General features: G+C 38.5%; 1 protein-coding gene across 1 annotated transcript in view; it reads right to left on the bottom strand.

Moving 5' to 3' along the window:
* SLC30A9 (solute carrier family 30 member 9) overlaps nucleotides 1-12,210 on the bottom strand; it is a 100,772-nt gene that overhangs the window by 41,941 nt on the left and 46,621 nt on the right. The window contains exon 10 of the mRNA XM_055433949.2: nucleotides 1,576-1,631. Within this exon, the coding sequence (XP_055289924.2) occupies nucleotides 1,576-1,631 (56 nt within the window). The remainder of the gene's footprint in view (nucleotides 1-1,575; nucleotides 1,632-12,210) is intronic.

Raw genomic sequence — 12,210 nt, 5'->3', positions numbered from 1 at the left:
ACTGTATGTACCAATAAAATAATGAGTAATAAATTTTAAAATATGAGATAATGTAAGAGGGAAAGAATCACTCATTGATACAAAAGTTTCTCGGAAATTTACCCCCAAATTCAAACATGGTACCTCTAGAGTAAATGCAAATTTAAACAAGAGTTCTTAATTTAAAAGGGCTTCACAGGTGGTGCAGTGGTAAAGCATCTGCCTGTCAATACAGGAGATGCAAGAAACATAGGTTCAATACCTGGGTTGGGGAGATCCTCCAGAGTAGGATATGGTAACCCACTCCAGTATTCTTGCTTGGAATCGTAATTAAAATTGTTTTTTGAATTCCTTTTGTAAATATGTAATCTTACCATAGGAAATTATCAGTTTATAGACGTGACAGTGTTCTATAAGCTTAATTTAGAAAAATTAACATTCTTCTAAAGTTTTTCTCACATAGACTATATTTAAGATAATTTAAGATCTAAAGTAAATATCATTACTTTCATTTTATATGTTTTCAAGGAATTTGTATATTCTTACTGAAATTTTTAAATTATGTAGATCTGCACTATCCAATATGTCACTAGCTATATAAGACTATTTAAATGTAAATTAAGTAAAACTAAATAAAATTTTAACATAACTCTTCAATTGCACCTGCCACATTTCCAGTGCTCAACAGCCACATGTAGCTAGTGACTAGCATATTGAATAGATATACATAACTATTCCTATTATTATAGAAAATTCTATCAGGCAGCACTAAACTAGACTGTTGAAAATATCTTATGAAATATACACACCTAAAAATTTTCAATTTCACCCTGTTTTAAAATTTTTGGTATATAAAAGCTTACTGACAGTTACAGGATATTCAAAATATGCTATTATGTATAAGAAAACAGGAGTATCTGGATTTCAAGATATATAAAGCACAGAGGCAGACTCCTATACAGAAATAAAAGTGTAGTTCTTTTGCCTTATGGCAAATTTGACTGCCTAAATTCTATTACTGAAGCTTGTTAAAAAAAGAAAAAAATACATGTAGAATCCAAAAATTTTACCTGGTTATATTAGCAGAAGCACTAGCAAGTCTTTGTATCAAATAACTAATATAATTCAAAACCATATGTGCTAAAGAGCACATTTCTTTTAAAAATAAGTCATTTTGAAATATTAACAGACTACTATCTCCAGATAACAATAAAGGGATTAAAATACATTAAGCATAAATTTAATAGAAAATTATCACTAAAATTTAAGAGTGGCCTATTAGTCCAAACGTGAAATATACATATTTCCTTTGACCAAATAAAACAATTCCAAGATTAAAATATGTGCTTTGTTATTATCAAATACAAAGAGGACAAGATCTTTATGTTACATTATAAAGAATAAAAATAATTTGAACTCCATTTTCAAATTACATCTTGAATTTACTTTGACAAAACAAGTGAATCCTGCATTTTAGATACTACAGCAGAAGAAAGGTTAACACAAAGCTGCAGGATATAAAACTTCAGGACATATCTATAATTCAACGACTTACTGCCAAAACAAATGAAAACATAATAAAGACAGAGTCCTTACGGATGAGAAGGATCTGGTGTCTGAACAGACTTACTGATGCCCAATGCTAGTAAGGCCTATGGAAGAAAAAAAAGTAAATAATCATTAGCAAGATAGGGAGTATAATGAGGTAAAGCCAATCTGGAGGGCACAACTTGACTACAACAAAGAAACACTTAACACATGAATGTCCAATAACCCAGCAATTCTGGTTTCTAGTATTTACCATAGAGACATAAAGACGAACAGAAAGGGGTTTAAAAAACACTGCTTAGAAATATGAGAAACAAGAGAGCAACCTAAAATTTCTTCAATGAGAAATGGCAAAATAAATTATGGTACAACCAAACAATAAATGTCCTCTGTTGCTGCTCCTGCTGCTAAGTCGCTTCAGTCATGTCCAACTCTGTGCGACCCCATAACGGCAGCCCACCAGGCTCCCCCATCCCTGGGATTTTCCAGGCAAGAACACTGGAGTGGGTTGCCACTTCCTTCCCCAAAATGTCCTCTACCTCAGTGTAAAAGAATAGAGTTGAGATAGAGCTCTCTATGCTGACATGGTGAAAGCTCCAAGACATAACATTCAATGAAAGGGGAAAAAGCAAGTTTAGAAATGGTATGTATAATACAAAAGAACTTGTGTTTTGTAGTTTTTGTATACAACATATAATGTAAAGCATAGGAAAAAGCCTGAAAGAACTCACATTTAACCTCTGAGGAGAAAAGTAGGATTAGGGTAGCCTGTAATACCTAATTTTTTACAGGAAGAATAGCTTGTATAAGCTGAACAAATAAAAGATTTAAAGAGTACAAATTGTGTATACACATGATACATTTGGGCTGTGCTGGTGGCTTGGAAGGTAAAGAATCTGCCTGCAATGTAGGAGACCTGGGTTTGATCAAGAAGACCTGGGTTTGGTCAAGAAGATCCCCTGGAGAAGGGAATGGCTACTCACTCATTTTCTTGCCTGGAGAATTTCACGGGCAGAGGAGCCTGGCAGGCTACAGATATGGGGTCGCAAAGAATCGGACATGACTGAGTGACTATTCTATGACACATTTACATTTTTAGTAAAGCTCCAAAACTATGTGAAGTATACATATCAATGTATATACAGCAGTGACTATCTGGAGTGTGGAAGGGAGAAATAAAGATGGAAGACTAAATACAACAAAAATTTTATTTCTTTAGGGGAAAAAAAGTCATGACAAAAATGCAAAAATATCTTTTATATTGGTTATCATCTTTCTTTCCTTCCTCCCTTGCCTTCATCTTTTCTTCCTTTATTTCTGTTTATTTGATATTTTTGATCATATCTTTTGTTAAAAAAGATTGATTCACTGGAACTGCTCAGTATTATGTTTGCACTAAGTATCTTTTCCATTAATTTGATGTAAATTTAGAAATTTAAAAAAGATTACCTTATTAAACTTATTTATCTAATAAAAATACAAAGCCTCTGAGTGAATATCCTATGTAATTTTATTCGACTAAGCTGGGGGTTTTCCATTTTTTCAGCATAGTATCAAATAGGTACACTTTCAAGATAACCAAATTCTTCACAGTTGAGGTTTCTCTGTAGGTTACCATGCATTTAATAGAAAACATTTTCTTTTGTAGAATATATGGAGATTATACCACTCTGAAAATGACTAAAACAAATAAATACCAGACTTAACTTTTGATATTGGAAATTCTATCCTAAAAACAAAGAATATTACAACTTTTTTTCCTACTTGATTCCAAAGAAAAAGATGGTCAAACTACCTAAAACAGATGATGGCTTTTCAATAAATTAAACTAAGAGAACGAGAGTAAATTAAGAACATATAATTTTAAAACTGGTATACTAAAATTGAAATACTCATTATCAATTCACACTCTAAAAAATAGTCAATGAATATTCAATCATTTTTAAAATAATGTTCACGTTGGCTATGCAATGAAGTGTGAGATATCAGAAGTTCTATAAATTTAATATGTTAAATTTAATAAGTTCTATAAAATTTATTTATTCTTATAAAAATAAGGTATCACTAATGCTGCTTTGAGTGAACTCTGGGAGTTGGTGATGGACAGGGAGGCCTGGCGTGCTGTGATTCATGGGGTCGCGGAGAGTTGGACACGACTGAGCGACTGAACTGAACTGAAATGAATGCTGCTCTCCAAAGATTAAAGTCAAAGTTCTAGAACTTAATGTAAATGGAATCATGCAATGATTACTCTTTTGTATTTGTCATCTTTTATTTAACATACTGTTGGAGATGCATATATGCTGTTATAGATAAGAATTTCATTTTTTCTTTTTATTGCTAGATAATATTCTATTGTATACCACAGTTTGTCTATTCCACTGTTGATGAACATTTGTGTTGATTCCAATTTTTTGTCCATTATAGCACCTTTACAGTGCTTTAAACATTCTTATACAAGTCTTTGTGGGCCTTTGTTCCCATTTCTCTTGGTTAAATATTTAGGAGGGGAATTGCTGAGGCCAATAGACATACGTTTACAGGAAACTGACTAATTTAAGAGTGGTTATAACATTTTACACTCCATCAGCAATATCTAAAAGGTTTGGGTGCTCTACACCTTAACCCAACATTTGACTGTCAGGCTTTTAAATTTTAATCATTACAGTGGATGTGTAGAGAGGTCCTGTTTGGATGTCAATATACACTTCCTGATGATGAATAGTGTTGACCACCTCCTTATGTCCATTAACTACATTCATGTATCTTTGTGAAGTACCTTTTCAAATCTTCAGCCTTTTTAAAAAAATTAATTTTCTTTTTAATACTGAGTTATAGTCGAAGCTCCAATATTTTGGCCACTGGATGTGAAGAGCTGACTCACTGGAAAAGATTAAAGGCAAAAGAAGAGGGCAGCAGCAGATGAGATGGTTGGATAACATCCCTGACTCGATGGACATGAATGTCAGCAGCTCTGGGAGTTGGTGAAGGACAGGGAAGCCTGGTGTGCTACAGTCCATGGGGTTGCAAGGTCACACGTGACTCAGCAAATGAACAACAACAACAAAACAGAAGTTCTTTATTTATCCTGGATACCGGCCTTTTGTCAGATTATAAGCTTTACCAATATTTTCTCCCTATCTGCAACCTGCCTATTTATTGTCTTAAAAGTGTCCTTAGTAAGAGCTTTTAATTCTGATGACGTTTTTCTTATTTTATGGTTCTATTTCTGTGTCCTGTTTAAGAAATCTCTGCTTACACAAAGGCCAAGAAGATATTCTCCTAGGTTTTCTCCCAGTATTTTCAAAGTGTTAGCTGGTACCTCTGGGTCCACCTTAAATCTGTATAAGGTATGAAGGCATTTGTATAAGTTGAGGTCCTTTGTTTTTTTATCCATGTGAATATCCAATTTTTCCCATACCATTTGTTGAAGAGTTTCTTTTCTTCACTGAACTGCTTTGGTGCCTTTGTTAAAAATCAACTGACTATGTAACTGCTGGACCCTCCACTCTGCTCTCCTGATCTGTCAGTCCTTGTGCCAATACCTTGAAAGTGTTAGTTGTTCAGTCATGTCCGACTCTGCGATTCCATGTACTACAGCCCGCCAGGCTCCTCTGCCCATGGAATTCCCCAGGCAAGAATTCTGCAGTGGGTAGCCATTTCCTTCTCCAGGGGATCTTCTCGACCTAGGGATGGAACCTGTCTCTACTGACTGCAGGCAGATTCTTACAGTCTGAGCCACCAGGGACTTCCCTACTGTCTTAATTATTGTGCTCTGAAATAAGTCTTAAAATCCTCCAAAAATTTTTTTAGATTACTTTGAATATTCCAGGTTCTTTATATTTGGATATAATTTTACAATTTAATCAATCTGTCAATTTCTACCAAAAAAAAAAAAGTCTGCTGGATTACATTAAATCTGTAAATTAATTTAGGGAAATCAGACATACAATCCATGATCATAGTATCTCTATCCATTTCCTTAGGTCTTAACTTAATCCAGTTATATTTTAAGTTTTCAGTATTAAGGTCTTACACATCTTTTGTTAAATTTACCCCAATGTATTTAATCAATCATAATTAATATTTAATTAATTAAAATATTTAATTAATAATTAAATGGAATTTATTAAAAATTTCATTCTCCATTTGTTTCCTGATAGTAGAAATGCAAAGATTTTTATATATTAATTTTCTACTGACTTTGAATATTTAACTTTGCATTCCTAGAATATTCACTTGATCATGATGTATTATAAATATTGTATATTGCTAGATTCAATTGGATTATATCTAAAGGATATCATACTTTTTTGATAATCCAGCAGATGTTGGCAATTTGATCAGTGGTTCCTCTGCCTTTTCTAAAACCAGCTTGAACATCTGGAAGTTCACAGTTCACATATTGCTGAAGCCTGGCTTGGAAAACTTTAAGCATTACTTTACTAGCATGTGAGATGAGTGCAATTGTGCAGTAGAATGAGCATTCTTTGGCATTACCTTTCTTTGGGATTGGAATGAAAACGGACCTTTTCCAGTCCTGTGGCCCCAGCTGAGTTTTCCAAATTTGCTGACATATTGAGTGGAGCACTTTCACAGCATCATCTTTTAGGATTTGAAATAGCTCAACTGGAATTCCATCACTTCCACTAGCTTTGTTCGTAGTGATCCTTCCTAAGGACCACCTGACTTCACATTCCAGGATGTCCTGCTCTAGGTGAGTGTGAATGATCAGACCTTTGTGATAATCTGGGTCATAAAGATCTTTCTTGTACAGTTCTTCTGTACAAGTCCTTGCCACCTCTTCTTAATATATTCTGCTTCTCTTAGGTCCATACCATTTCTGTCATTTATTGAGCCCATCTTTGCATGAAATGTTCCCTTCGTTCAGTTCAGTTCAGCCGCTCAGTCAAGTCTGACTCTTTGCAACCCCATGAATCTCGGCACGCCAGGCCTCCCTGTCTATCAGCAATACCCAGAGTTCACTCAAACTCATGTCCATCGAGTCGGTAATGCCATCCAGCCATCTCATTCTCTGTCGTCCCCTTCTCCTCCTGCCCCCAATCTCTCCCAGCATCAGGGTCTTTTCAGATGAGTCAATTCTTCACACGAGGTAGCCAAAGTACTGGACTTTCAGCTTCAGCATCAGTCCTTCCAATGAACACCCAGGATTGATCTTTAGAATGGACTGGTTGGATTTCCTTGCAGTCCAAGGGACTCTCAGGAGTCGTCTCCACCACCACAATTCAAAAGCATCAATTCTTCGGCGATCAGCCTTCTTCACAGTCCAACTCTCACAGCCATACACGACCACTGGGAAAACCATAGCCTTGACTAGACGGACCTTTGTTGGCAAAGTAATGTCTCTGCTTTTTAATATGCTGTCTAGGTTGGTCATAACTTTCCTTCCAAGGAGTAAGCGTCTTTTAATTTCACAGGTGCAATCAGCATCCACAGTGATTTTGGAGCCAAAAAAATAAAGTCTGACACTGTTTCCCCATCTGCTGCTACTGCTGCTAAGTCATTTCAGTCGTGTCCGACTCTGTGCGACCCCATAGACGGAAGCCCACCAGGCTCCCCCATCTCTGGGATTCTCCAGGCAAGAACACTGGAGTGGGTTGCCATTTCCTTCTCCAATGTGTGAAAGTGAAAAGTGAAAGTGAAGTCGCTCAGTCGTGTCCGACCCTTAGTGACCCCAGAGACTACAGCCAACCAGGCTCCTCCATCCATGGGATTTTCTAGGCAATAGTACTGGAGTGGCTTGCCATTGCCTTCTCCGGTTTCCCCATCTATATCCCATGAAATGATGGGACCAGATGCCATGATCTTTGTTTTTTGAATGTTGAGCTTCAAGCCAACCTTTTCACTCTCCTCTTTCACTTTCATCAAGAGGCTTTTTAGATCCTCTTCACTTTCTGCCGTAAGGGTGGTGTCATCTGCATATCTGAGGTTATAGATATTTCTCCCAGGAATCTTGATTCCAGCTTGTGCTTCTTCCAGCCCAGCATTCCTCATGATGTACTCTGCATATAAGTTAAATAGGCAGGGTAACAATATACAACCTCGACGTACTCCTTTTCCTATTTGGAACCAGTCTGTTTTTCCATGTCCAGTTCTAACTGTTGCTTCCTGACCTGCATACAGGTTTCTCAAGAGGCAGGTGATTGGTATCTCTAATTTTCTTGAAGAGATCTCTAGTCTTTCCCATTCTATTTTTTTCCTCTATTTCTTTGCATTAATCGCTGAGGAAGGCTTTCTTATCTCTCCTTGCTATTCTTTGGAACTCTGCATTCAAATGGGTATATCTTTCCTTTTCTCCTTTGCTTTTCGCTTCTCTTTTTCACAGCTATTTGTAAGGCCTCCTCAGACAGCCATTTTGCTTTTATGCTTTTCTTTTTCTTGGGATGGTCTTGATTCCAGTCTCCTGTACAATGTCACGAACCTCCGTCCAGAGTTCATCAGGCACTCTATCAGATCTAGTCCCTTAAATCTATTTCTCACTTCCACTGTATAGTCATAAGGGATTTGATTTAGGTCATACCTGAATGGTCGAGTGGTTTTCCCTACTTTCTTCAATTTAAGTCTGAATTTGACAATAAGGAGTTCATGATCTGAACCATAGCACGCTCCCAGTCTTGTTTTTGCTGACTGTATAGCGCTTCTCCATCTTTGGCTGCAAAGAATATAATCAATCTGATTTCGGTGTTGACCATCTGGTGATGTCCATGTGTAGAGTCTTCTCTTGTGTTGCTGGAAGAGGGTGTTTGCTATGACCAGTGCGTTCTCTTGGCAGAACTCTGTTAGCCTTTGCCCTGCTTCATTCCGTGCTCCAAGGCCAAATTTGCCTGTTACTCCAGGTATTTCTTGACTTCCTACTTTTGCAATCCAGTCCCCTATAAAGAAAAGGACATCTTTTTTGGGTGTTTGTTCTAGAAGGTCTTGTAGGTCTTCATAGAACCATTCAACTTAAGCTTCTTCAGCGTTACTTCCACCGTATCATCAAAAAAGCAAGAGAGCTCCAGAAAAACATCTACTTCTGCTTTACTGACTATGCCAAAGTCTTTGACTGTATGAATCACAATTAACTGTGGGAAATTCTGAAAGAGATGGGAATAACAGACCACCTGACCTGCCTCTTTAGAAACCTGTATACACGTCAGATAGCAACAGTTAGAACTGGACATGGAACAACAGACTGGTTCCAAATAGGAAAAGGATTACGTCAAGGCTGTATATTGTCACCCTGCTTATTTAACTTATATGCAGAGTACATCATGAGAAACACTGGGCTGAAGGAAGCACAGGCTGGAATCAAGACTGCTGGGAGAAATATCTATAGCCTCAGATAGGCAGATGACACCACCCTTATGGCAGAAAGTGAAGAAGAACTAAAGAGCCTCTTGATGAAAGTGAAAGAGGAGAGTGCAAAAGTTGGCTTAAAGCTCAACATTCAGAAAACTAAGATCATGGCATCTGGTACCATCACTTCCTGACAAACAGATGGGGAAACAGTGGAAACAGTGGCTGACTTTATTTTTCTGGGCTCCAAAATCACTGCAGATGGTGACTGCAGCCATGAAATTAAAAGGCGCTTACTCCTTGGAAGGAAAGTTATGACCAACCTAGACAGCATATTAAAAAGCAGAGACGTTACTTTGCCAAAAAAGGTCCATCTAGTCAAGGCTATGGTTTTTCCAATAGTCATGTATGGATGTGAGAGCTGGATTATAAAGAAGGCTGAGTGCCGAAGAATTGATGCTTTTGAACTGTGGTGTTGCATAAGACTCTTGAGAGTCCCCTGGACTGTAAGGAGATCAAACCAGGCCATCCTAAAGGAGATCAGTCCTGGGTGTCCATTGGAGGGCCTGATATTGAAACTGGAACTCCAATACCTGGGCCACCTGATGTGGAGAGCTGACTCATTTGAAAAGATCCTGATGCTGGGAAAGATTGAGAGCAGAAGAAGGGGACGAAAGAGGATGAGATGGTTGGATGGCATCACCGACACAATGGACATGGTTTTGGGTGGATTCTGGGAGTTGGTGATGGACAGGGAGGCCTGGTGTGCTGTGGTTCATGGGGTCGCAAAGAGTCGGACACGACTGAGCGACTGAACTGAAAGGATATCTACATCTATGTTAATGGGAGATATGGGTCCATATTTTCTTCTTGCAGTATATTTAAGGTTTTAGGTCAGGGTTACAGTGGTCTTCCCTAGTGGCCTAGTGGTAAAGAGTTCACCTGCCAATGCAGGAGATTGGACCCTGGGTCAGGAAGATCTCCTTCAGAAGGAAATGGCAACACATTCCAGTATTCTTGCTTGGAAAATCCCAGGAACAGAGAAGCCTGGTAGGCCACAGTCCTTGGGGTTGCAAAAGAGTCAGATACAATTTAGCAATTAAACAACAATCAGGGTTATACTAGCCTTATTAAAGGAAATGAAAAGTGTTTCCTTCTCCTCTATATCTCAAAGTCTGTGTACTACTGGTTATTATTTCTTCCTCACATGTTTGATATAATTCTCTTTATAACGTCCCACATGTCTAAGGCTCCATTCATTATTTTTTTTTAGTCTTTTTTCACTCTAGTGTTAGTATGAATGCTTTCTACAGTCATATGTTTTCTTGAGTTTACTGATCATGCTTTCCACAAAGTTTAATCTGCTCTTAATTGTACACATTGGATTTTTCATATCAGATTATTTTTCAGCTCTAAAATTTCCATTTGGTTCTTCTTTATATCTTCCACTTCTCTTCTCATTATATTAATATTTTCTTTTTGATACATAATATGAATGCATCTTTAATAGTCATTTATCCTTGTCTGCTGATCACTGAGGAAGTCTTTCTTATCTCTCCTTGCTATTCTTTGGAACTCTGCATTCAGATGCTTATATCTTTCCTTTTCTCCTTTGCTTTTCGCCTCTCTTCTTTTCACAGCTATTTGTAAGGCCTCCTCAGACAGCCAACAAGAGAGCTCTTCAAGAAAATTAGAGATACCAAGGGAACATTTCATGCAAAGATGGGCTCGATAAAGGACAGAAATGGTATGGACCTCACAGAAGCAGAAGATATTAAAAAGAGGTGGCAGGAATACACAGAAGAACTGTACAAAAAAGATCTTCACGACCAAGATAGTCACGATAACGTGATCACTGACCTAGAGCCAGACATCTTGGAATGTGAAGTCAAGTGGGCCTTAGAAAGCATCACTACGAACAAAGCTAGTGGAGGTGATGGAATTCCAGTTGAGCTATTTCAAGTCTTGAAAGATGATGCTGTGAAAGTGCTGCACTCAATATGCCAGCAGATTTGGAAAACTCAGCAGTGGCCACAGGACTGGAAGAGGTCAGTCTTCATTCCAATCCCAAAGAAAGGCAATGCCAAAGAATGCTCAAACTACCGCACAATTGCACTCATCTCACACGCTAGTAAAGTCATGCTCAAAATTCTCCAAGCCAGGCTTCAGCAGTATATAAACCGTGAACTCCCAGATGTTCAAGCAGGTTTTAGAAAAGGCAGAGGCACCAGAGATCAAATTGCCAACATCCGCTGGATCATGGAGAAAGCAAGAGAGTTTTAGAAAAACATCTATTTCTGCTTTATTGACTATGCCAAAGCCTTTGACTGTGTGGATCACAATAAACTGTGGAACATTCTGAAAGAGATGGGAATCCCAGACCACCTGACCTGCCTCTTGAGAAACCTGTATGCAGGTCAGGAAGCAACTGTTAGAACTGGACATGGAACAACAGACTGGTTCCAAATAGGAAAAGGTGTGCGTCAAGGTTGTATATTGTCACCTTGCTTATTTAACTTATATGCAGAGTACATCATGAGGAACGCTGGGCTGGAAGAAGCACAAGCTGGAATCAAGATTGCCGGGAGAAATATCAATAACCTCAGATATGCAGATGACACTACCCTTATGGCAGAAAGTGAAGAGGAACTCAAAAGCCTCTTGATGAAAGTGAAAGAGGAGAGTGAAAAGGTTGGCTTGAAGCTCAACATTCAGAAAACAAAGATCATGGCATCTGGTCCCATCACTTCATGGGAAATAGATGGAAAAACAGTGGAAACAGTGTCAGACTTTATTTTTTTGGGCTCCAAAATCACTACAGATGCTGATTGCAGCCATGAAATTAAAAGACGCTTGCTCCTTGGAAGGAAAGTTATGACCAACCTTGATAGTATATTAAAAAGCAGAGACATTACTTTGCCAACCAAGGTCCGTCTAGTCAAGGCAATGGTTTTTCCCATGGTCATGTATGGATGTGAGAGTTGGACTGTGAAGAAGGCTGACCGCCGAAGAACCGATGCTTTTGAACTGTGGTGTTGGAGAAGACTCTTGAGAGTCCCTTATACTGCAAGGAGATCCAACCAGTCCATTCTGGAGGAGATCAATCCTGGATGTTCATTGGAGGGACTGATGCTAAAGCTGAAACTGCAATACTTTGGCCACCTCATGCGACGAGTTGACTCACTGGAAAAGACTCTGATGCTGGGAAAGGTTGGGGGCGGGAGGAGAAGGGGACGACGGAGAATGAGATGGCTGGATGGCATCACGGACTCTGTGGACATGAGTTTGAGTGAACTCCGGGAGTTGGTGATGGACAGGGAGGCCTGGCGTGCTGTGATTCATGGGGTCGCGGAGAGTCGGACACGACTGAGCGACTGAACTGAA

This window comes from Moschus berezovskii, chromosome 5 (genome assembly GCF_049115385.1).
Source record: "Moschus berezovskii isolate FMDL1 chromosome 5, NW_MosBer_1.0, whole genome shotgun sequence".
Lineage (NCBI taxonomy): Eukaryota > Metazoa > Chordata > Mammalia > Artiodactyla > Moschidae > Moschus > Moschus berezovskii.
Note: the sequence above shows the minus strand (reverse complement) of the source record. Positions and strands in the feature narration are given on the sequence as shown.